We start from the raw sequence: 25725 nt of genomic DNA, 5'->3' as shown, positions 1-25725 counted from the left end.
AAGGACATTTAAAGCATGGTAGTGACACAGAAACCTTGCTTTTGGGCATGAGGTGATGACTGTTGTTCAGTTAAACGCTGAGCAAAGAGCAGAGGGGCTGCTGCACAGCCAAGTGGTGTGGAAGTCACCTGGGATGCAGGTTCTGGGCTGAGCCAGCTGATACGGCCGTAGGGCAGCCCTCGGACCGTGGCACAGCCCAGCTGGGACCCACGCAGGAGCTCCCCGCAGAGCCAGTTTCTGCCCAGTGTACGTGGCTGGCTGATGAGCAGCCTGTCTGCAGGCCGGGTGTGGCTGCGGTGGTGGCCCAGGAAGGAAGTGCCTGGGTGCTTGTGAGCTGAGGAGAAAGCTGTCTGGCTACTCCAGTGCCCACTGACGCCCCTTGTGGGCAGCATCTGGGTAGCACCTGCCCTCATTTGTGCCAGCTTGTGAAGGTGCAGCAGTCCAGGTGGCCATGTTCTAGGGACCCTTTTGGCAATATCAATAAACAAAATATTTGTAGTATAGTGGACAAAACAGTAACTCTTAAAACATTGTTAGGTTTTGAAAACTTTAAAATGTTTGGTTAAAATTATTTTCAAGGAAACACTAAACTTTATGCTTTTATAATTTTTTTTTAAATGAGAGGAGGAGAGATAGAGAGACAGACTCCTGCATGCGCCCCAACCAGGATCCACCTGGCAGCCCTCATCTGGGGCCAATGCTCGAATCATACAAGCCGCTGGCTACAAGACGGGGAGAGGGAGGGAAAGCGAGGGAGGTGGTTGCTTCTCATGCGTGCCCTGACTAGAGACTGAACCCACGATGTCCCCATGCCGGGCTGATGCTCTATCCACAGAGCCAACCAGCCAGGGCCATATGCTTTCATAATTTAAGCTATTTTAATAGAATATGATTATTAATTATGGAAATATGCTTACATAACTTTAGAATTCTTTTCCTTTTACTGGTTATAGCAGTTCAGACTACGTATATTTTTAACTCATTTTCTTGCCAAGAAAGGAATTCTCCATTTCATAACTTTATATTTGAAAATATTTTGTTATAGAGTTCTTTTAAAAAAAAAAAGGCTGTATCATTTTACAGTTGAAACAATATTATTTCTAGTGAGTAGATTCCCAGGCTGTGTTATAATTTAACCCATCTTGTAACTGAAATGTTAGTTTCCCCCCTTCCAATAAACAGATTGTGGATGTCAATCTATCAGAAAAATGTGTTAAACATTTTAATTTTTATGGCTAGATGAAATAAAAAATGAAATACCATTTCATTCTTGAGATTGACAAAAAGTAGCAACTTTTACTTTGTCAGCAGTTGCCAAAAATCTGGGAGAGGAACCGTGGCTGCTGGGGTGTGTGTGTGGGTGTGATTGCAAGGACGTATTTGGGGCGCGTGTTTGGGTGTATGCATGTATGCGTGTGTGTGTGCATGCAGAACAGCCACGTGGAGGTCCTGTGATGATCTTGTAACACAGAAAGAAGGTCATCTGGAACCTAGGTTCTCTTTGGTGCATCTGCATGAGAGAAAACACCTGGGAGAAACTCATGCTCAGCGCTGGGAGGCTTCCAACGTAACTGCAGCATTCTGGGAGTGACACACTGAAAGCATTTTCGTATAACATCGATGTATTAATACCGTAATGGAATAGCATTGCAGCACTGAGGAAATCACGTAGATCTCTCTGTGGATAAGTCTCAAAAACAGTGTAAACAAGGTTGCAGAATTCATTCAATATATATCATTTTTAAAATGTTAAAAGTCCACACAGATAATACATTCTTGTATTCCTGCATGGAAAGTATGAAAGATGAAGTGAATGCATCCATCCAGCAGTGATATTTGCAGGCAGGGCCTATTCGGGGAGCAGGTGGGACTGGTCTGGGGCTGTAAGGTTAACTCTACTGCTCAAGTGTCTTTAGAAAATATAATAAAATGATAATACAGTGTGTCCGTAAAGTCATGGTGCACTTTTGACCGGTCACAGGAAAGCAACAAAAGATGATAGAAATGTGAAATCTGCACCAAATAAAAGGAAAACTCTCCCAGTTTCATACCTGTTCAGTGCAGTTCGATGTGGGCTCACGCACAGATTTTTTAGGGCTCCTTAGGTAGCTATCCCGTATAGCCTCTACAGACTCATCACTGACTGATGGCCTACCAGAACGGGGTTTCTCCACCAAACTGCCGCTTTCCTTCAACTGCTTATCCCCCCAGTAATGTTATTCCTATGTGGTGGCACTTTGTTATAAACGCACCGATATTCATGTTGCACTTTGGTCATGGATTTGAATTTAGCGAGCCACAGAACACACTGAACTTTCCTCTGTACCGTCCACATCTCAACTGGCATGGCCGTGGGCTGCTCCGCTGTATACACGGTGTTACGTCATCATCTGCGCATGCGCACATGCTGCCATGTTATCCTACAGAAACTGGGAGGGTTTTCCTTTTATTTGGTGTGCAGACTTCACATTTCTATCATCTTTTGTTGCTTTTCTGTGACCGGTCAAAAGTGCACCATGACTTTACGGAACGCTGTAGTTCGTTCTAGGCACACTGGAGTAAAACTGTGCAAAAATGAGTCTTTAATATTTGAAGAGTTTCTCACTCATTAAAAACACAAGGAAGAAACCCTGGTGGGAACGACAGATAGAAGACAGGGGTCCTGGCCCCAATCTACTTCTGCCTCCAAGCTCGGCCATTGCCCTGAAACCCCCAGAGTGTCCTCATTTCCCAGCTGGGGCAGAAAGTGGGAGTCCAAGATTGGGGCTCTGAGCATGTTATTTTATAGAAAGAAAGACAAAGCTGTGTTTCTGGGGTAGTTTGTGTTATCTTGTGTGGTGGGCAGGTGTTGTGGCTCGACCTGCAGGTCTAGCCATAGAAGATGACCTCCTGGTCGTATCCGTTGATGTGTTGACTTCTAAAAATGTGATGTACAAAATAAGCTTTAGTATATGATGTCATAAGAACTGCCTGAACTGCTGATGTTGACAGTGACTCTGTAGGCTTCTGAGCTTGAAGATCTGTTTCTTTCTTCAAATTCATTGAAAATTAGATAATCATTTGTAAATTAAAATAACCAGCATAACCTTTTTAAATGAATTAATTTAGTATTCCTGAAAACTTATTAATTACATTCTACATGTAAATCTGAAAAGGAATATATTAATGCATATTTTTTTATGTTTATTTTATTGATTTTAGAGAGGAAGGGTGGGAGAGAGACAGGTACATCACTCTGTTCCTGTGTGTGCCTTAACCAGGGATCAACCAGTAACCTCTGCTTTTCTGGACAGTGCTCTAACCAACCAAGCTGTCTGGTCAGGGCTGTATTATGTGTATTTTATTTTATTTATTTATTTAATTTTTTGTATTTTTCTGAAGCTGGAAACGGGGAGAGACAGTCAGACTCCCGCATGCGCCCGACCGGGATCCACCCGGCACGCCCACCAGGGGGCGATGCTCTGCCCCTCTGGGGCGTTGCTCTGCCGCTACCAGAGCCACTCTAGCGCCTGGGGCAGAGGCCAAGGAGCCATCCCCAGTGCCCGGGCCATCTTTGCTCCAATGGAGCCTCACTGCGGGAGGGGAAGAGAGAGACAGAGAGGAAGGAGGGGGTGGGGGTGGAGAGGCAGATGGGCGCCTCTCCTGTGTGCCCTGGCCGGGAATCGAACCCAGGACTTCTGCACGCCAGGCTGACGCTCTACCACTGAGCCAACCGGCCAGGGCTTTATGTGTATTTTAAATATCTGTAAAACTTTATTTTTGTCTTTTGAAATATCTTTAACATCTCTAGAACAATTCTCAAAATATCATACTTGCTTTAGGATAGACAGGGTAGGGCAAAAGTAGGTTTATAGTTTTTGTTTTTTTTAATATTAATATTTTTTTATTAAATTTAATGCAGTGACATTGATAAATCAGGGTACATATGTTGAGAGAAAATATCTCTAGATTTATTTGACATTTGATTGTGCTGTATACCCCTCCCGCAAAGTTAAATTGTCTTCTGTCACCTTCTGTCTGGTTTTCTTTGTGCCCCTCCCCTCCCCTAACCCCTCTCTCCTTCTTCACCCCCTCCGCCCTCCCCCAACCCCCCCACCCCTGTTGCCATCACATTCTTGTTCATGTCTCTGAGTCTCATTTTTATGTCCCTTCTATGTATGGATTCATCTCAGTTTTTTTTCTGATTTACTTATTTCACTCTGTATAATGTTATCAAGGTCCATCCATGCTATTGTAAATGATCCGATGTCATCATTTCTTATGGCTGAGTAGTATTCCATAGTATATATGTACCAAAGTTTTTTAATCCACTCGTCCTCTGACGGACACTTGGGCTGTTTCCAGATCTTCGCTATTGTGAACAATGCTGCCACAAACATGCGGGTGCATTTCTCCTTTTCGAGCCGTTCTATGGTGACCTTGGGGTATATTCCTAAAAGTGGGATAGCTGGGTCAAAAGGCGGTTCGATTTTCAGTTTTTTGAGGAATCTCCATACTGTTTTCCACAGTGGCTGCACCAGTCTGCATTCCCACCAGCAGTGCAGGAGGGTCCCCTTTTCTCCACATCCTCGCCAGCACTTATTCTGTGTTGTTTTGTTGATAAGCGCCATTCTGACTGGTGTAAGGTGATATCTCATTGTGGTTTTAATTTGCATTTCTCTAATGATTAGTGATGTTGAGCATTTTTTCATATGCCTATTGGCCATCTGTATGTCCTCTTTGGAGAAGTGTCTATTCATCTCTTTTGCCCATTTTTGGATTGGGTTGTTTGTCTTCCTGGTGTTGAGTTTTACAAGTTCTTTATAAATTTTGGTTATTAACCCCTTATCAGACGTATTGTCAAATATGTTCTCCCATTGTGTAGTTTGTCTTTTTATTCTGTTCTTGTTGTCTTTAGCTGTGCAAAAGCTTTTTAGTTTGATATAGTCCCATTTGTTTATCCTGTCTTTTATTTCACTTCCCTGTGGAGATAAATCAGCAAATATATTGCTCCGAGAGATGTCGGAGAGCTTACTGCCTATGTTTTCTTCTAAGATGCTTATGGTTTCACGGCCTACATTCAAGTCTTTTATCCATTTTGAGTTTATTTTTGTGAGTGGTGTAAGCTGGTGATCTAGTTTCATTTTTTTGCAGGTAGCTGTCCAATTTTCCCAACACCATTTGTTAAAGAGGCTGTCTTTACTCCATTGTATTTCCTTACCTCCTTTGTCAAATATCAGTTGTCCATAGAACTGTGGGTTTATTTCTGGGTTCTCTGTTCTATTCCATTGATCTATATGCCTGTTCTTATGCCAGTACCAGGCTGTTTTGAGTACAATGGCCTTGTAGTATAACTTGATATCAGGAAGTGTGATACCTCCCACTTTATTCTTCTTTTTTAAGATTGCTGAGGCTATTCGTGTCCTTTTTTGGTTCCATATAAATTCTTGGAATATGTGTTCTATATCTTTGAAGTATGTCATTGGTGTTTTAATCGGTATTGCATTGAATTTATAAATTGCTTTGGGTAATATAGACATTTTAATGATGTTTATTCTTCCTAACCATGAGCACGGTATATGCTTCCACTCGTTAGTATCTTCCTTGATTTCTTTTATCAATGTTTTGTAATTTTCCGAGTACAAGTCTTTAGTCTCCTTGGTTAAGTTTACTCCTAGGTACTTTATTTTTTTGGTTGTAATTGTGAAGGGGATTGTTTCCTTAATTTCTCTTTCTGACTGTTCATTGTTGGTGTATAAAAATGCTTCTGATTTCTGAGTATTGATTTTATATCCTGCCACTTTGCTGAATTTATTTATCAGGTCCAGTAGTTTTTTGACTGAGACTTTAGGGTTTTCTATATACAATATCATATCATCTGCAAATAATGATAGTTTTACTTCTTCTTTTCCAACTTGAATGCCTTTTATTTCTTCTTCTTGTCTGATTGCTGTGGCTAGGACTTCCAGGACTATGTTAAATAAGAGTGGTGAAAGGGGGCACCCCTGCCTTGTTCCTGATCTTAAGGGGATAGCTTTTAATTTTTGCCCATTGAGTATGATGTTGGCTGTGGGTTTCTCATAGATGGCTTTTATCATGTTGAGGTATGTTCCCTGTATTCCCACTTTGCTGAGAGTTTTGATCATGAATGGGTGCTGGATTTTATCAAATGCTTTTTCTGCATCTATTGAAATTATCATATGGTTTTTCTCCTTCTTTTTGTTTATGTGATGAATCACATTGATTGATTTACGAATATTGTACCAGCCTTGCCTCCCCAGAATAAATCCCACTTGATCATGGTGTATGATTTTTTCCATATATTGTTGGATCCGGTTTGCTAATATTTTGTTGAGGATTTTAGCATCTATATTCATCAGAGATATTGGCCTATAATTTTCTTTCTTTGTGTGGTCTTTGCCTGGTTTTGGAATCAGAATTATGCTCGCCTCATAAAAGGAGTTTGGAAGTCTTCCTTCCTCTTGAATTTTTTGAAATAGTTTGAGAAGGATAGGAGTTAGATCTTCTTTGAATATTTGGTAGAATTCCGTTGTGAAGCCATCGGGCCCCGGACTTTTCTTTGTTGGGAGTTTTTTGATAACTGTTTCGATCTCCTTTGGTGTAATTGGTCTGTTTAAGTTTTCTGATTCTTCCAGATTGATTTTTGGAAGATTGTACGTTTCAAGGAATTTGTCCATTTCATCTAGGTTGTCTAGTTTTTTGGCATACAGTTCTTCATAGTATTTTCTTACAATATTTTGTATTTCTGTTGTGTCAGTTGTTATTTCTCCTCTCTCATTTCTAATTTTATTTATTTGAGCCCTCTCTCTCTTTTTCTTGGTGAGTCTACTTAAAGGTGCATCAATCTAGGTTTATAGTTTTTTATGTGGAAAATAATACAATAATTGGTAAGTAATAATACAAGAATAAACTGTGTTTTGTGTATTCACAACTGTAAGCCTACTTTTGCCCCGTGCTGGAGATCTCTTATTTTTAAAAGAAAATAAAAAACTCAAAGCAGATAAACTTCTTTACAGAAAATTATTTAAATATCTGTTGCTGTTGATTAAATATTCATATTGAACCACTTGAATTGAAGGATGAATAGCTGTCTTGGTCAGTTTAGGTTATTAAAGAGAACTTAACTGTGTTCATATGTAGCAGCAAAATTCATTGGTTATTGAATTTTGAAGGAGTCTGTTCTTTAAAATGCACGGACTGGAAAGGGTTATAAAGTGGAACTTGAGACCAGGCTGAATTGAAGGTGATGCCGTAGTGGTGGTTTGGAGGTCATCGTGACGCTGAACCTGGTGGAAATGAAGGAAAATGGCATCCCCGTGTTAGCCCTGTTTGCGGCCTGGCCAGGGACCAGTTCCAAGCCCGCAGAGGACAGGAACCCTGGCTTCCGGCTCTCCATCGCCAGTCTGCTTTAGCGAAACCAGGAGGGTGTAGTGGCGTGACCAGAACAGGGGTTGCTCCTTTCCTCATGTGGGAAGGGCCTGGATGGAAATCAGCGTAGTTCTCACTTGGGTATTCTCTAATTGTCATAGAATGATAGCCTTTTAAGAGTTATTATTACCTCTAGAACCTAGAGTCCCACCAGAACATTATGTAGATGGGCAGACAGGGGTTTGGGGCAGGTTGGTGATAACACCGGGGGGCTCCTGAACCCCCAACCCCAGAGTGGGGCTGATTGTACGGGAGAACACGCAGTTGTGTCCACGCAGCCCCCTTAAATCGAGAATGAAGCTTAGTCAAGGTGTGTATTATTGACCCATAGATCTAAAACGGTCAAGTGAGGCAAGTGAGACTTTCTGATTAGAAGCATCATTGTCCTGAAACTCACTCTCGGCCTTAATTCAGCAAAGAACTAACCTCGTTTCCTTGCATTGCAGGTGTTGTGTCCTTAGTAGCCGTTCACCCCTCCACAATAAACACACTTGGGAAGCAGCTCTTGCCAAAAACGTTTGGACAGTCCAATGTCAACATTGCACAGCAAGTGGTAAGGGGCCCTGGGCAGGGCGGGCTGACGGCTTCGGGAAAGCGACCCTTAGTTCCAGCTCGGAGTTTGGGGGGTGAGGTCTGCTTTCGCAGTCTCCTGTTGAATGCTCCCAGGGCTGGCCGGTCGCCGTCCTCAGAGGCTTCAGGAGTGTTGTGGTTGAAGTGCAGGTGGTCTCCCACCGCGTCTGTGCTCTGCTGCGGGCTGGACCTCCCCCTCTGTGCGGGTGGATGGCGGGGCTCAGCCCAGGCCGAGCGCTTCCCCTGTCGCTGTGGGTTCCCTGCCAGTCCCGAGTCTGGCTGACGGGTTTCCCAGGTGTGACATGAAGAGCTCAGGCAGAGTGGCCTGGAGTCGTGTGGGGCTGGCTGTATCCCGGCTTTGGCACTACTTAGGGTGGACGTTACCTGCTGGGGAAGGGAGGGTGGTGTCCGTGCACCGGTCCTGTGGGGCTAGGGCTCCGCAGGCTGTCAGGGTCCTCTGACAAGTGTGTCCTTGCCCGTGCCAGAACTACAGGAGGGGCCCGAGGAAGGCCTGTGCTCCTGGGACTGAGTGGTGCCCACCAGTGGGGTCTAGCAGACCTCTTCCTGTCGTGACCCTGGTTAGGCGGACGTCATTCCTACTCCTGGGCCATGCGCCCCCATGAGAAGAGAAGGGCATTACCACCTCCCTAAACTTGTTCACATCTCAGGCCCTGTTTCCAGGTGACCACCTTTGGCAGGTATATAATTGCTTCTTGTCACTTAGCCTCTCTCAGTTAAATGTGGTCATGTTTGCTTAGCAGAATAGCTGTGATCTTTTTCAAAGAAATAGTATGTAGATCACATTTGGGGCATTGTAGTTTTTTAATAATTTTTTTTTGACATAAGCTAAATATCACTTTTATATCATAATTTATAATTCATATTATAGGTACTGTGTATTACAGCGAAATTTAGCTTGGGAATGCCTCATTAATTATAGGAACAGTTTGATTTTTATTTCAACTGTAAATATTTGGGAAAAAATTATGGGGAGATTTTCTCTCAGTGCATATTAAACTTTGTCAGTCTGGGAGTTAAATCACTGATTTGAATCCAGCCGTTTTGGGTGGAGCTAGTAATGGTAATTCATCCTTTGCAAAATCCCAGTACTAGAAATGAAAGCTTATACATTGCAAATGTCTCTTAAAATTTTATATACCAAAGGATTAAGAATAAGAGGGCTAGCTGATTTCTGACATGAGAGGTGAGGCTTCATCTTCAGGGGAGTGATAATGTAACCCGGGGCTTGTTAAGTCTTCCCACTTCATCTAATCTGCGCCGGGCATTGGGCTCCCAGCCCAGACAGAGCTGTTCCCCACAGGGCAAAGTTCTCAGGTAAAATAGTGAAAGCAAGAAAGCAGAGAGAGAAAGCCCACAGGCGTTGGTGGCCTGCACCCCTCCCGGAGGGCATGGGTGATGGCCAGCGGGCACAAGAAGCCCTCCTTGCTGACCTGTCCTGTCATCTAGGCAGGCTGTTCTCCCAGTGAGCAGTTATTGAGACCTTGCTGCGTGCCTGGTGCTCCGGCTTCCTGTTCACATTGCAGAACAGTTGAGCTAAGGAAGGGGCGCAGCTTTGGGAGAGGATGATAGAGAGGGCATTTGTCTCAGGGCCCAGGTCAGCCCAGTGGGGCACTGATCCTGAAGTTAGGTAGCCCTGTTCCGAGTGGAGCTGCAGCATGTGAGGTTGGCAGGGCAAGCGCCCTGCATGACGGGTCTCTGTGTTTCCTGCACTGTGGACCACGAACCTTAGCAGGTGTGCATTCTCCGCTGTGACCCAGCGCCCGTAAATGGTAAATGCATGCACTTGTGTGACAGAAACGACAGTTTAACAAGGCATCCGTCCTCTGGGAGATTTGTTCTCTTTTCTCTCCTGTTTCATTTTTCCAGAAAATTCTGTTTTGATTTCAAGGCTTTTGAATGAGGGTGATCTACAGTTTGAAAAACACTGTAATGAAACTCTTATCATTGGAAATATGAATTAAAAGAATGTAATTCAGTTTAGCTATTTTTCTTTTCGTGGTTAGTGGATCATTAACATTGACGGGTGACCTGGGCTTAGGGATAATTTACAAAGTGCCGGGTCAGCTGTCCCAGGGCCACGGCAGATAGCACACTTATCCTGCTAAGAAGGGGACTAGAGGGAGCCTGCTTAAAATAGCCAGGTGGTAGCTAAGGCCACAGTCTGCCCTCTGCCCTCGGGTGAAGCTGCCCTAGTGTTCAGGTGCCTGATGTTAGCATGTTCAACGACATTAGGTCACTGAGGTACTTGACTGTGTAGTAACTGAGAAATAATGTTTCTGAATAATTTCCTGGGTCTTTCTATCAGTTTAGATAGAGTCACACAACAATATCTTTGAAAATTTGAAATTTTGTTTTACTTTTTACCGAGCTGTACTCTACTTTCAGCATTATATTAGCTTCAGGTGCACAATGTAATAATTCAATATTCCTATTATACACTGCATAATGATTACCACAAGTCTAGTTAAAATCCATCACCATACATAGTTACAGAATTTTTATTCTTGTGGTGAGAACTTTTAACATCTACTCTTAGCAACTTTTAAATATGCAATACAGCATTACTAACTATGGTTAGTGTACATTACATCCCAGGACTTATTTTATAACGGGAAGTTTGTATCTTGTAATCCCCTTCGCCTGTTTTGCCCACCTCCTACCTCTGAGCTTGTGTGTTTTATTGACTTTCGGATTCCATATATAAGTGAGATCATACAGTATTTGCCAGCAAAGTTGGAATTTTTCTTGGCTGTACAAGGCAATGTCTGTGTGTCCCCCCATGTTAATATTTGAATATGAATTGATGGGACCAAAGTTCTAAGTGCTTGTTGTCAAAAGGCAAAGCAGGGTGTCCCTTCCTGTGGTGAGGAGATGGGTCCCGGGGGCTCAGACAGCCAGCAAGGGCCAGGTCGGCCCCGCCCCTCCAAGAACTATGCTTGTCCGGGCTGTACTGTGAGGGCGGGGCCTCTTGCCCTTGTTTCCAGTGATAATTGCTTCCCTTCCCCACCCTGTGCTGTTTGGGGCTCCCGGGGGCCTGCACAAAACCACCATCGGGATGGGATTCTCATGCTGACAAGCTGATGGGGGCACCAGAGTCTCGCCTTGTGTTCCTTTTGTTCTGAAAGCCATTTTCTGTTTGTCTTTTGGCCTCATTTTAGCACCACTGAAGGATAGATTTTTATCCTTATCCAAATTGTTAAAAGGGAAGTAAAAGGGTGAGAGTTACGTGCTAAGTTCCCCCACAGAATTCTGTGATCTGGGGCACAGGATGTATATACCCCACTGCATTGAGGCTGATGTGCCCCGGACGTGCGCGCTGTTCTGTCGGGCTTGTTTGCGCTGTCTGACGTTTCCTGCTGCTTCTGTGTAACTGGAGAAGATGCCTGAGGTTGATGGAGGGAAGTAAAGACCCATTCAGAATAGGTGTGGTCATATATCTTCCATAGTTTGAGAGGTCAGCTGCTGGGTTACTCACATGGTCATCGTTCTTTCTGATATTTGTGGTTAATACAATTCAACGGTGGCTGTAGATAACGAGAAATGATAAAATGGCAAGGTCATATGCGGGAGATTTCTGATTGTGTTCTGAATTGTCTTTTTTGACTGTAGGTAATTGGTACGCCTCAGAGACCGGCAGCGCCAAACACTATCGTGGTAGGAAGCCCACACACCCCTAACACTCACTTTGTCTCACAGAACCAGCCTTCAGACCCCTCACCTTGGTCTGCCGGGTGAGCACATTGCCTAGAATTGTAACCCCCTAGCTCTCTGTGGCCACAGGGGCTGATTGTTACAATAGAGGATTGAAAATGTCCAATGCGTGGCCCAAAGAGATGTGTAGTCAAGGCATGCTTTTCCTCGTAAAGGAGGTCAGGCTGTGGGAGAGCTGCTCCCCCCCCTGTAGTTCTGGAGTGATGGCTACACTGTAATGGGCAGGAGAACTGCCCCCCTGTACTTTTGGGGTGATGGTTATACTGTAAAGGGTGGGAGAACTGCCCCCTCTATAGATTTGGGGTGATGGTTATACTGTAAAGGGCAGGAGAACTGCCCCCCATAGTTTTGGGGTGATGGTTATACTGTAAAGGGTGGGAGAACTGTCCCCTCTGTAGTTTTGGGGTGATAGTTATACTGTAAAGGGCAGGAGAACTGCCCCCCGTAGTTTTGGGGTGATGGTTATACTGTAAAGGGTGGGAGAGCTGCTCCCCTGTAGTTTTGGGGTGATGGTTATACTGTAAAGGGTGGGAGAGCTGCTCCCCTGTAGTTTTGGGGTGATGGTTATACTGTAAAGGGCGGGAGAGCTGCCTCCTGTAGTTGGGATGATGCTCTGCTCCACTGTAAGGTGTGGTCAGCTCTCGGCGGAAGAAGAGGAGTGGTAGTTTTGACACTTTCCGTTGTCTGCACCGGAAAGGAGCTGTCAGGGGCAGTGTGTAAAGTGACAGCTCTCACAGCAGCTTCACCTGCTGCAGCTCACTGTAACTTGGCCCTGGCATGGTGGTGCTCCCGCTGGACGGCCCCACCGCACTGCCACTTGGATTCTTTCTTCCAGTAAAGCAAATCGATTTGAAATGATTTTACTCGAAGGTCAGTTGTGCGACTTTCTTTAAACACTGACAAAAACAAAACTGTTAGAATCGTGTCCATATTGGTTTTCAAGGAAAAATCATCAGTCCCCCAAATTTATCCAGTTAGAAACTCAGAGCGACCCTTCCCCTGACTTGGTGACTTAAAGAGTTCAGACGTTTGGGTTCACTCCTGATCTGAAGCACACTCTGGGCTTAAGCATTTGGCGCCTGCTGCTACATGGCCGTCAAGGTCTCAGCATCACCTTGTCTGTTAACCTGCTCAGATTTGCCCTGAAAATTCCTAAATGTGTAGTAAAACTTTCATAATCTCTGATGTTGGTCGGCATCTTTTTAAGAAGCAGTGTTTATTGTATTGCTACCCATCAGATATACACTGGGTCTTGTCCTTTTGAGTGTCTGCCCCATTTTTCCTGAGAGTTGAAGATACAGATGTGAGGTCTGGCCTTTAAAGAAGGAAAGGAAACACGGGACACCATGGACGGTGCTGAGAGTCCCCTCTGGAGACAGAGCCGGATCCCCCGGCGGCCCGTCTGCATGAGCTGCGGCCCGGCGGGATCGGGGCCCTTGGGCAGTTGGTTAGCCCTTCTAGGTAAACGTTAGTCTTCTGTGAAGGCTGGCTCTAAGCATGCTAAGGGCGTTACTCCTCCTTTGTATTTTTGAAGGAAACGCAACAGGAAAGGAGAGAAGAACGGTAAGGGCCTGAGACACTTCTCCATGAAGGTCTGTGAGAAGGTGCAGAGGAAGGGAACCACGTCCTATAACGAAGTGGCCGACGAGCTGGTCGCAGAGTTCAGCGCCGCCGATAATCACATCTTACCAAACGAGTCCGTAAGTGTTCGCAGCGCAGGCACGGAGAGGCTCAGAGTGGCAGAACGCCCCAGCACTGCGCCGCCCACTCTGTTTTTATTTGAAACAACCTCAGACATACAGAGAGGTTTTCGGAATGGTACAAAGAAAGGTTTCCTGACCCATTTGCTGGCGTGATGCCCCATCATCCCCAAATGTTTTTGTACGTGGGCTCTGGCCCTGGCTCTGCCTGTTGGGCGACCTCCCCTACAGGAATGTCCATTGGCCTGGCCCGGCCCGGCCTGCGTCATTGGCTCCAGCCACTTCAGAGGGGGCATGTTAGGAGCGATGCCAGGCGCGGCTGCAGTGGGTTTACACCACGCGAGGCCAGTCGATGGTGCGCTTCTCGGAGTTCAGGGCCTAACGTTTAACGTTGGTCTGTGAGTTGTCCTGGGTTGTTTGGAAAACTCCCACTTCATCTTCCTCAGGCTTATGACCAGAAGAACATAAGACGGCGAGTCTATGATGCCTTAAATGTGCTGATGGCCATGAACATCATCTCCAAGGAGAAGAAGGAAATCAAGTGGATTGGTCTGCCTACCAACTCAGCTCAGGAATGTCAGAATCTAGAGGTACACCGATGATCTTGTACAGTCTGTGTGTCCATGTAGATGCGCCCCAGAGCAGGCGTTTGTGTTTGCAGCCTTGGTGCCTGCTGAGGGTCTGTGCTGTCTGGGCCTGGTCTGGACCAGCTGGATGGACCTGACCCTGGATTCCAGAGTTTTTTCCTCACCTGACATTGGTGGCCTGTTCAGTGTGTGCGGGCTCTGCAGACCCTCACTGGGGTGGGCAGGCGGCCCAGTCGAGGGCAGTGAGTGAACTCTGGTGTAGGTCAATTCTGAATCCAGGCTTGTGGGATTTTAAAAGTATAGCCATTTGTAGAAAATGAGGGAAGATGGGAGAAGAACATGTGAATGTGGGATTGAAGGAAAACTTGCCTGTGTCTTGTTGCGCGTGTCATGTTCCAGATTGGTCTGTTTTCCCACCGTTAGGGTCAGGACAACCTACTTAGGTGACATTGTGTTGATATGGGATTTAAACTTTGCTATATTAAACAAATCGTGATGACTTGTATTGGTGGCTTATTTTTGAAGGTAGAGAGACAAAGAAGACTTGAAAGAATAAAACAGAAACAGTCTCAGCTTCAAGAACTTATTCTACAGGTAATGAAATCCTTATCTTTGGAGGCAAGGTAATTTTAATGTTTGTTTTCTTTCTTTTTTTTTTTTTTTTAAGTGAGAGGAGGAGAGATAGGTAGACTCCCACATGTGCCCCAACAGGGATCCACCTGGCAACCCCTGTCTAGGGCCAATGCTGAGCTCTTTTTAGTGCCTGAGGCTAATGCTCAGACTGACAAAGCTATCCTTAGTGCCTGGGGCGGATGCTTGAACCAGTCAAGCCACTAGCTGCAGGAGGGGAAGAAGGAGAGAAAGAGGAAGTGGGGGAGAGAAGCAGATGGTCACTTCTTTTGTGTGCCCTGACCAGGTTTCGAACTTGGGACGTCTGTACGTGGGCCGGTGCTCTATCTACTGAGCCGAACGGCCAGGACCTAATATTTTCTACTAATTAAGTTTTTTTCTCACCAGCAGTATCTTGCAGTTTATTCTATTCCTATGTGGTAAATAAAATCTCTACTTTGAGATTTTGAATGTGAATTTTGTAAATATTCACCAGGCTCTTCTTGTGCATATGTCAGTGACATGCATTCTCAAGGATAGAGGCCTTGTGGCCAGAGAGATATGTAAGTGCATGCTGTGAGTGCTGTATGTGAGCCTGTGAGAGCACATGTGTGAGCATGCATGTGTGAGTGGGACTAAGGCCAGAGAGATATGTAAGTGCATGCTGTGAGTGCTGTATGTGAGCCTGTGAGAGCACGTGTGAGCATGCATGTGTGAGTGGGACTAAGGCCAGAGAGATATGTAAGTGCATGCTGTGAGTGCTATATGTGAGCCTGTGAGAGCACGTGTGTGAGCATGCATGTGTGAGCGTGACAATGGGAGCGTGTGTGTCACTTGTCACAAAGTGTCTAAATGGCAGGAAGGATGGCTCCAGGGAGCATGTAAAAACTTTGTGGGCTGTGTATGAGGTGAGTTCTGAGTACCAGACCACAGACTGGGGATGTGAGATACAGAGTGAGCCTGAGACGGGTCTTGTTAGTTACTAGTCAGAGGTCAACACATGTGGTCAGAGGTCAGCACACCTGGTCAGAGAACTTGCATCAGTGCCCCCTTTCTGTCGTCTCTCAGATACACGTGGTGAATGAAAATGTGTCAGTGCACGCATTTCCTGGCCTGTCAGACACACGCGGTCACTGCGCTGTGTTGCCATCCCCTGGCCTGCAGAGGTCTCCCTGACCATCAGCCTCGCTCCTTAGGGTCCTGGGGATGCGTATTCTGGGTCAGAAGCAAATACTCAAACACGTGTGTAAGGATCTTGGTGGAGAGGGAGTGGCTGGTCCCTGGACTGAGGCAGCCTAGTGCTGGGGGTGCCGCCTGGGTCGTGGGCGCCAGCTGCCAGCAGAAGTGGTGGTTGGTCAGTAAAAGGAAGGATGGCTTGGCAGCAGTTATTTGTTGAGATGTTTATAGACCCCAAGAGTAGCAAGGCCATGGCCCTGTGGTCAGGTTGGAGGCCTTTGGGGAGCTCTGGGAACGTGTGTCCAAATACCAGAGGGCTGGGGATGTTAGAAGCAGTGGCAGCAAGTGAGGCCCTTGGGAGGAAGTGTTGAGTGGGGCGGTCTGAGAACAGGCCTAGTTGCTAAGGTTGGGAGATCTCAGAACAGTGGAAAAGGCCAGGAGGGGTCACTGTGGGGCCTGGGGCATCTGCCTCAGCGTCCAGCGGGGCCCGGGCACCACCGCAAAGGGAGTTTGTCTCACCCAGACCAGACATGCTCAGCACAGGGGTGCCTAACCCTAGCCTCAGTTACTCTGGTGCCTTTAGAAGAAGTGCCTAGGATCCTGTCCCTGAGAGACCAGCTGGGGGGTGCTTTAGCAGGGGGAGAAGTGGTCACAGAGCTGCGGGGGGCGGTGGAGGCCTGGGAAATGGAAGAGCAAGTAAATGGTCACAGCTCTTGCTGGGAGGGAAGGTTGTCCAGGCCGTGGCCCCTCCTGACTCCCAAGTTCTGCTCAGTTGCCCCAAGCATGAACTGTTCTCTTTTTCTGTATCCATAGCACTTTGTAGCTACTTTAAAAAAAACAAACAAACAAAAACCCAAATCGCTGCCTCTTTCCCAGTAAGCCTCGAGCCCCTGGGTCCCAGCGCGGGCAGCTAGGCAGAGGTTGGCTGGGGAGGGAGGGCATCTTCCTGGCTTTCCATTAACAGCAAGAACATTATCTTGAAGGTAAACATCATTCGGGGCCTGAGGCCCTGGCTTTGGGCGTTAGGCCTAAGGACCCAGGTCCGCAGAGGAGACTCCCTTTGCCAGCAGGCCCATCGAGCCTTTCTGCTTTCCCGGGAAGCTACAGGTCCACACTGACCGTCTGCCTTCTAAGGCCGTGACACATGGATGGGACAGGCGTGGGCACTCGTGGCCCTCTCCCCAGAGAGGGACAGGAGGACTGTAACCTCCAGAGCCGATGTGTTTCCCTCCATCCTTCTCTGCGAGGGTGTTTCTGGCTCAATGGTGTGAGTGCCAGTGTCTCTGCAGTCTCCATTCTCGGGGGATGTGGTTTTTCAGGATGCGTTTTCCTTGCTGGGTGGCTCACTGGGGCCTTCAGCCCACAGCTGTTTTCTCTGATCTCCAGAGGGGGCCCAGACCCTCTTGCTGTCTTGTGGGCTTCGGGGAGGGTGGTAAGGGTGCTTGGGGAGAAGGAGTTAGGTTTGATGGCAACCGGTGTGAGTGCTGTGTTGATGGCTCATCTTTTTTAGCAAATTGCCTTCAAGAATCTGGTGCAGAGAAACCGCCAGGCAGAGCAGCAGGCCAGCCGGCCACCCCCGCCCAACTCTGTCATCCACCTGCCTTTCATCATCGTGAACACCAGCAAGAAGACTGTCATTGACTGCAGCATTTCTAATGACAAGTAGGTAGTAGGTTGTCCATTGGCCCCATGCTCTTAGCTGTGAGTCTCAAGTCAGAAGTGAAGAAGGCCATAGTCAGTGGTGTTCATAGCTGGTTAATTTATTTATATAAGTACCTGTAATTATTATTATTATTATTTATTTATTTATTTTTGTATTTTTCTGAAGTTGGAAACAGGGAGGCAGTTAGACTCCCGCATGCGCCCGACCGGGATCCACCCGGCATGCCCACCAGGGGGCGATGCTCTGCCCACCAGGGGGCGATGCTCTGCCCATCTGGGGCGTTGCTCTGTTCTGACCAGAGCCATTCTAGCGCCTGAGGCAGAAGCCCCAGAGCTATCCTCAGCGCCCGGGCCAACTTTGCTCCAATGGAGCCTTGGCTACGGGAGAGGAAGAGAGAGACAGAGAGGAAGGGGTGGAGAAGTAGATGGGCGCTTCTCCTGTGTGCCCTGACCGGGAATCGAACCCGGGACTCCTGCACACCAGGCTGACGCTCTACCACTGAGCCAACCGGCCAGGGCAGTACCTGTAATTATTAAACATAGTCTTTGGCATAATTCATTTAGAAATTTGCTGCTTCTTTTCCTGATAATGCACCTTTCTTTTAAAAGGCAAATAACCCACACCTGTTAGGACTGTTACTAAGACAGCTGTTCAAGTGTAGCACAACCGGTGGATAGAGCTCACCGTTGGTGCTGTGGGGCAGGCGGCCCGAGCCGTGGGCAGGACAGCCTGCCTGCCGGGGATGTGCCCGCAGAGCCTCGATGGTGACGAGTGGTGCTGCCCGAGTCTCTCGGGTCATTGTTTATGAGATGATGAATTTTATAAAAACACCGGATGAAAGGGCATCTGAGGAAGGTTCTGGGCCCCTGAACCGCATGTGCCATCTCCGCCCTGAAGACAGCACTTTCCTAATGGGGGCTTTCTCCTCCAGATTCGAGTATCTGTTCAATTTCGACAACACTTTTGAAATCCACGATGACATAGAAGTGCTGAAGCGCATGGGAATGGCCTACGGGCTGGAGTCCGGCAGCTGCTCCGCCGAGGACCTGAAGGTGGCGAGAAGTCTGGTGCCGAAAGCACTGGAACCCTATGTGACAGGTCAGTGGGCTCCCGGGACCGCGGCGGCCGAGCGGCTAGAGTGAGGACGGTTCCCCAGACCCCCGGGTGTCCGGACCGCCCCTGCCGAGGTTGGCTCAGGGGTACAGTCCCGTGAACGGGGACAGGTGGGCTGTGGGAGGGCCTTGGGGACTGCGGGTCTGGGCGTGGTCAGCGGGATGGCCGTCCGGCTGGGCCCTTGCCTGCTGGGACACGTGGTCAGTGGAGTTCCTAAGTGGAGTTTTGTGAGTTTGCCCATGGAGCTTACGTGATAAAGGTGTTAAGTCATGATGTCACCTTCTAGGCAGGGCCCCAAAAAGGAAGACACTGAAATTCTTTGAGGAGTCTAATAGGCGTGGATGTTTCTCCTTAGGTAGTTGATTGGTCACTGTAGCCAAGTGACCAAGAATATTGATGTTCTGTGCCAGTTACGGATGGCCAGAGCGTGGGAGCGTTTGCTTGGTGAGCTTTTCACCTCAGGTCCTCTGGCTTTTGTGTTGGTGACTCCCCTGCTGAGAAAGGTCCTGGCCTCAGATGGAAAGGGACTTTGTGGGTAGGAAAGCTGCCCCGGCTGCCCCCACTCTGGTGTGGATTTGTTCCCCAGAAGCCATCGCATTGGAGTGGGCTCGGGGCTGCTGAGCTGTCCAGAACCCGCGGGCCTCTGCCCTCAACCGTCCAGTGAAACCGGCTCCTTCCTGCCTTCGAGCCGCCTGCCAGTCAGCCCAGCGGGCGTGTCATTGAAGTCTTCGGCCTGTTTAACTCTTCTTGGTGCCGATGGCCATCCCCAGGACGGGAGCAGAGATCGGACTTGCCACCCTCTCTCAGTTTTTGCTTTCTGCTTTTCCATGACATTAAGTTTCAGTGGCACAGCTTTGTTGTCCTTGGTGACGACGCATACATGAGGGACGCTGTGCCTTCTTACAGAGGACGGGCCCAGTGCCCGCACGCTGGGTGAGCCGGGCTGCTCTCTGGCGGGTGACCCGGCGCAGAAAACGCGGGGCAGGTTTGAGGTGTCCAGGCCTCGGCCACCTTGTTTCAGCATGAGTGTCTCGGTTTCTTGTGGCCTCTGCTTCGTGACGTTTGCTTCACTTTCTTTCTCTTTTCAGAAATGGCTCAGGGATCACTCGGCAGTGTATTCGTCACGTCATCGGTTTCGACCTCTAACGGCACAAGGTTTTCTGCCAGGTGACTGCAGTTCTGGGCTGGGATGGGTGGGCAGGGGGGCTGCCTCATCACCTGGCAACAGAACCCCCCTCCCACCTCAGCTTTCCTTTAAACAACCTCAGGTCCTCGGCTGATCAGAATTGTACGCACTGCGGACAGGGGGACCCACCCCTGGGCGCGGTTTTAGCGCCCCCTGCCAGCCCAAGCACACTTGACACGCCCATGGCTTGTCCCTGGCAAGGAAGGAAGCTTATTACTGGCTTCTTCACCCTAAAAATTGAAAGTAATACATGGTTTTTATGTTTTAGAAAGTCACACACAGTGAAATGGGGCAGAAACCACCCGAACCCCAATGCTGGGAGGCTAGGTGATAGATTAGTTCTCAATCATTTTTTCCTGTTTCTTTTAACATGCTTGAGGTCACAATGTACATATAATTTTGTTCCGTGGTTTTTTCACTTTACTTTTTATTGGGTGTATTTATTCTGTTACTTTTTATTGTGTGTATTTATTCTGTTATTGAAGCTTTATTTTTAAATTAATGTGTATTTAATCTCTGACTAGCAATCCACAGAAAAGAACTATCTCATCCCTAAGTATTTCTTTTAATGTTTTAAAGATAAATAGAAGATAATTTCAGCATTAGGTATTGACAAACAATGGTTTTATTAACTTTTATATTGTACTGTATTAATATTTTGTGCATATTAACTTTATATTAATTTTAAGTATTAAAAAGTGTTTAATTTCTAAAAATATATGAGAGATTAGCAGCCTGGAGGTCCAACAAAATGGGGTTGATGTAAAGAGTCGCAGTATGCACCCACCTCCAGTGCAGAGCTCTGTGGCCATCGAACGGGGCGCTTTGGGTTTCTGAGTGGCTCGCGTGAGTCACGCGTGGGCAGTGAGGGTGCGAGCCCCAGGCCAGCAGCCTAGCCTACTCGGGTGAGATGGGGCTGGCGACGGATTAGTCACTGATCTGCCGCAGGGCTTTGTGAGGTGGCGAAGTCCTTGGTAGGTGACTGGCACGTGGTCAGTTTTTGACAGAGGTCAGCTCAGTTTTTAACTCGAAGCCTCTTGCTCTGCTCTGTGTGTATGTAGGGGTCAGTCTGAAAATGCTGAACATTGGTTATTCCTAGAGGTGGCATTTGGGTATTTTCTAATCTTTCGTCTTGATGAAATTTTACTGTATTGGTGACGTTTTCAGAGACTCGTGTCAATTTTTATAGAGGGAAGCAGAAAACCATTACCCTTTCAGAGGAGAAGCCAAAGTTAATGGTGGCATGATACATTAGTTAATGAAGGCCCGATAATTGACGGAATGGCCCTCCCTTGTTGAACACGTAGGTGGTTCCCAGTTACAAGAAAAGCTGCCAAGAGCAGCTTTAAGGCTAAATTTTCACCCTTTATGACTTGTTTTGCTAGGGTGATTTTCCAGATGTAATATTTAATAGTTTTTACTGTACAGTGTTAATGTATACCAGTAAAAGGTATTAAAATCTATGCACATGGTTTTATGTTCATAAAAATATTTCTTAATGTTGCAATATATTGCAGTTCTGGCCTGGGGTAGGTTTCCGTGCTGCTGCACAGGCTTTAGGACTCCTGATCCATATCTTTTTATTTATTTATTTATTCCATTTTAGAGAAGAGAGAGAGAGAGAGAGAGAGAGAGAGAGAGAGAGAGAAGGGGGAGGAGCAGAAAGCATCAACTCCCATATGTGCCTTGACCAGGCAAGCCCAGGGTTTTGAACCGGTGACCTCAGTGTTCCAGGTCAACGCTTTATCCACTGCGCCACCACAGGTCAGGCCTGATCCATATCGCTGAAGTAAAGCAACACTTGTTACTTTTTGTGCCCCCTAACTCCCTCTTTTTCACGTGTTCAATGACCATATTTCCAATGCAGTTGTGACACTTTCACATCCTGTTATCTTTAAGTGGGTTTACTGGGTGAAACGCCTCCTGGCGGGGACTCCAAGCCTCTGTGTAGTCACAGGAGGATGGACCTCTTGGAGTCTAGAATCTGGATGCTTTTAATTTTAAGTTCCAAGTTGGTATCCTTTTAATACTTGCTGTTTCTTAGAATACCTTTTCTTGATGCTCAACTCAAATGCTAAGGAATTGGAATTTCTTTTGACCATAGCCTGAGCAAGTTATAATTCATAGTGGAAATGGTCATTTGTTTCTCCTCCATGTGGCCGGCGGGGGCCATCACCTGTTGGTGTGCTGGGATGATAATTAGCCCTTCATATCTGATTCACTTTGTACTAGGATGCTGGGTGGTAGCTGAGCCTAGGGGTCTTTCACCAGGACCCCAGCTCTTAAAATCTCTCACCATTTTAGGCCACGGTCTTGCCTATCACGCTATTGACATATATTGGGCTAGACAAGTCTTTGTTGTTTTGTTTTGTTTTTCAGAGACAGAGAGAGAGTCAGAGAGAGGGATAGACAGGGATAGACAGACAGAACGGAGAGATGAGAAGCATCAATCATTAGTTTTTTGTTGTGCGTTGCAACACCTTAGCTGTTCATTGATTGCTCTCTCATATGTGCCTTGACTGCGGGCCTTCAGCAGACCAAGTAACCCCTTGCTCGAGCCAGCAACCTTGGGTCCAAGCTGGTGAGCTTTGCTCAAACCAGATGAGCCCGCGCTCAAGCTGGCGACCTCAGGATCTCGAACCTGGGTCCTCCACATCCCAGTCGGACGCCCTATTCACTGAGCCACCACCTGGTCAGGCCAGACAAGTCTTTGTTGTAGGTGCTGCCCTACGCCTTGTGGGCTGTTTGGATAATACTTTCAGCCTCAGATGCCAGTGCCCAACCCCTCAGTTGTGAGAACCAAAGATTTTCACGTGTTCCTGGTGAACTCCCAGGAGCATAATGCAGACGCCCACCCAGGGACCGTGGGCTGTGCAGTCCAGCAGTTTCCCCTACCCCTTTGGACCCTAGGTCCCTGCCCAGGGCCAGCCCTACTAACTTTCAGCAAATGACATTTCACAAAACTGTACAAGCTGTGGGTCCTTGAAGTCTTCTTGGAAGTAGAGGTTGTAGAGAGAGCGTGTGAGTGGGGCTCACCTGTCACAGCTCAGCTTCCTGGGCTCTTTCCAGGGACCTAGGGACATGATTTACACAAGTATGCACACATGCACAGACACATGCACATGCCATCACACAGGTACACACACAATACACAATAACACGCACAAAATGTGAACACCCGTACACATATGTGCACGCACACAGAACTCCCTGGGCACCCTCTCACACACTGTTGTCCAGGGAGCCTTGCTTTGGAGGGTCCCATGTCATCCTTGGAGCCCCTTTTTCCTAATTGTTTTTCCGCCTCCTTCCTGGAGATTAAAGAGTTCATAAGTAAAAGGAGTAGAAAACAGGACCTAATGGTTTTTCGGTTGGTGCCCTTTGGGACTTTGTCTCTGATGTAATAAATGGGGGGAGACGAACTATCACGGCCTTGCCGATATCCCCCTCGCTTCACTGGTTATGGTCACGAGGACGAAGCTGGAAGAGGGTATGAAAAGGGTGAAATTAACAACACTGTTGGGATTCTGTATTGTAGATGTGTGACCCTTTGTTTTTGTTTTTATAATTTAAACACCCAAACCTCCCTGGAGCCCTGGCCTGTCTCTGGTGTGGGCCGCAGACAGGCGTCGCTGACTCCCTTGTGTCACCTCCTGTCCTTGCAGTGACTTGACCAACGGTGCGGACGGGATGCTGGCCACGAGCTCCAGTGGGTCCCAGTACAGCGGGTCCAGGGTGGAGACTCCGGTGTCCTACGTCGGGGAGGACGAGGACGAGGACGAGGAGTACAATGAAAACGACGAGGAAGACTGATGCCTGCCCTCTCAGGTCACGTTCAGCTTCAGGAATACACGTGTAGGGAAGACAGACATTTCTTAATGTGGGCTTTTCTGTTTCTTTTTGGCCTCCTCCCAAGAAGATATTGGTAAGCTATTGAATTTGATGTGCACCTCGGATAAGCAAGCAAGGGCTGTTTTCTGCAGGGTCTTTTAGGACGGGCTGCGGTGTGTGTGTTGGTTCCAGCGTGCTGATGCAGGGCTTTTATTTACCTTTCTAGGATTTTTTGTTTCCATTTTCTATTTTTTTTCAAGTTCAGAATTCCTTTTGGCCCTTTACCAATTCTTGCTGAGTTTGCTGAAGAAGTTGTACTCCTTCTGCATCATCGGAAACATCGACGTCCTGTCAAGGCCACTCCGAATGCCACGTATTTGCAGCATGTTGTGGGTGGCGCCACCTGCTGGCGGAGCGTGAGGCTTCAGGACAGGTTCCAATTTGTTCAATTCTGTGGCGTCCATAGAACCAAGCCAATGGCAAAGTTCTGCTTTTCAACATAAAGCCCCATAAATCTTAGGATGACTTTATTGTCCCTTAAGTTATATTGATTGTTTGAATCCATTAAGTCTCTACTTTTTTTTTTTTTTTTTTGGTCTATGTTGCAGCAAACATATTGCAAAGTTCTTTTTTTGTGTGTTTGTTATTGTTTTTGTTTGGTAAGTGTACTGCCATGCTGGTGCAGCTATGAAAACTGTCTGGAAAGCTTGGAATGGTTTATTGCTTATGGTAAAATTTGCCTGATTTCTTACAGGCAGCATTTGGAAACTTTTTATTATATAGTTGTTTACATACTTATAAGTCTATCATTTAAAGACATGTACTGAAACAAATGTTGTATTTGTTTCGTAAGCATCTTCCTGTAATCTATTATATAAAGTTGAAATTAAATATAGAGAATGTTTTAACAGTTTTTTAACTCAAAATTTGTCAATCATTTTTAATAGTTCTTTTTTTATAAAAAGATAAAGGAATTTCAGGACAGGCAGTAGCTTCTTTTAAAATTTATTCACAAAGAACCATTAACTGCACAGTTGCTGTTAGCTGCCTGTTCTAAAACAATAGTCTTTTTATTGAAACACAAATAAACTTTTCTGTAATATTTTATGGAATATAAAGAGACTTTAATTGTTTGACTTGTTTAACTTGGCACTGTTAGTTTTTATTAATAAAACGCGCATGGGCATTTTAAACAAGCTCTGTGTTTCTGTAATTCAGAATTGCTGTCTGGAAGTTATTTTACCCTGTTAGTCTCGCTTTCCGCTGGAGTGGTGGGCTGGACCCCACCAGGGGCCCCTCAGCTGCCCTGCGGCTTCCTGAGGGCAGTAGGGGCCAGAGAAGGATGTCAGAGTGGACACCGACCAAAGCGATACCTTCTCTCCTGTGGCCGGTGGGGTGAGAGAATTTCTTTCTTTCTTTTTTTTTTTTAAGTGAGAGGAGGAGGGTAGATAGTGCGACAGACTTCAGCATGTGCCCCAACCAGGATCTCCCTGGCAACCCCTGGGTAGAGCTGGCGCTTGCATCAGTTGAGCTATCTGCAGCGCCTGAGGCCGATGCTCAGATCAACCTGCTATCCTTAGTGTCTGGGGGACAGTGCTCGAATTAATTGAGCCACTGGCTGCAGGAGGGGAAGAGTGAGAGAAAGGGGAGAGGAAAGGGGAGAGAAACAGGTGGTTGCTTCTCTTATGTGCTCTGACTGGGAATCAAACCGTACACCGGGCTGATGCCCTATCCACTGAGCCAACCTCCAGGGTCGAGAATTTGTTTCTTGCCTTTCTCCTGAGTCCTCAAAAGTCGAAACAGATTTTATGGGTTTGACTTTCAGCAAAAGAAGATCATAAGGTAAGAAAGGACATCTGACCTCCAATGTAATCATGACATACCTGACCTCTGACATACAGCATGAGGTGACTCAAAGTTTTTACTGTTAGTATCAGCAGTGAGGAACACTTGCTAGTATCCTGTGTAGTAGATGCTCGACAAATAGGTGATTCAGTTGGCCTCCCGGAATACTTCAGGGTTTTGACTCTCCTCAAACCCTGTTTAATCCTGGGTCTCGGGCTGGCTGACGTTCCCGCCCAGTGGCTGTGCGGAGCTCTCCGTGTCGCTCTGCTGGCAGCAGCACTGGGC

At 46.8% G+C, this 25725-nt stretch overlaps 1 protein-coding gene across 3 annotated transcripts in view; it reads left to right on the top strand.

Moving 5' to 3' along the window:
* The window catches only part of TFDP1 (transcription factor Dp-1), a 53707-nt gene extending 29120 nt beyond the window's left edge, over positions 1–24587 (top strand). For all 3 annotated transcript variants that reach the window (XM_066235740.1, XM_066235739.1, XM_066235741.1), the window contains exons 4-12: positions 7875–7981; positions 11629–11750; positions 13265–13430; positions 13877–14020; positions 14543–14611; positions 17313–17464; positions 18397–18563; positions 19667–19745; positions 23430–24587. In XM_066235740.1, coding sequence (XP_066091837.1) covers positions 7875–7981; positions 11629–11750; positions 13265–13430; positions 13877–14020; positions 14543–14611; positions 17313–17464; positions 18397–18563; positions 19667–19745; positions 23430–23577 — 1154 coding nt within the window. In that variant the 3' untranslated portion in view covers positions 23578–24587. The remainder of the gene's footprint in view (positions 1–7874; positions 7982–11628; positions 11751–13264; positions 13431–13876; positions 14021–14542; positions 14612–17312; positions 17465–18396; positions 18564–19666; positions 19746–23429) is intronic.
* The last annotated feature ends 1138 nt before the right edge of the window (positions 24588–25725 follow it).

Source organism: Saccopteryx bilineata, chromosome 6 (assembly GCF_036850765.1).
Source record: "Saccopteryx bilineata isolate mSacBil1 chromosome 6, mSacBil1_pri_phased_curated, whole genome shotgun sequence".
Taxonomy (NCBI): domain Eukaryota; kingdom Metazoa; phylum Chordata; class Mammalia; order Chiroptera; family Emballonuridae; genus Saccopteryx; species Saccopteryx bilineata.
Note: the sequence above shows the minus strand (reverse complement) of the source record. Positions and strands in the feature narration are given on the sequence as shown.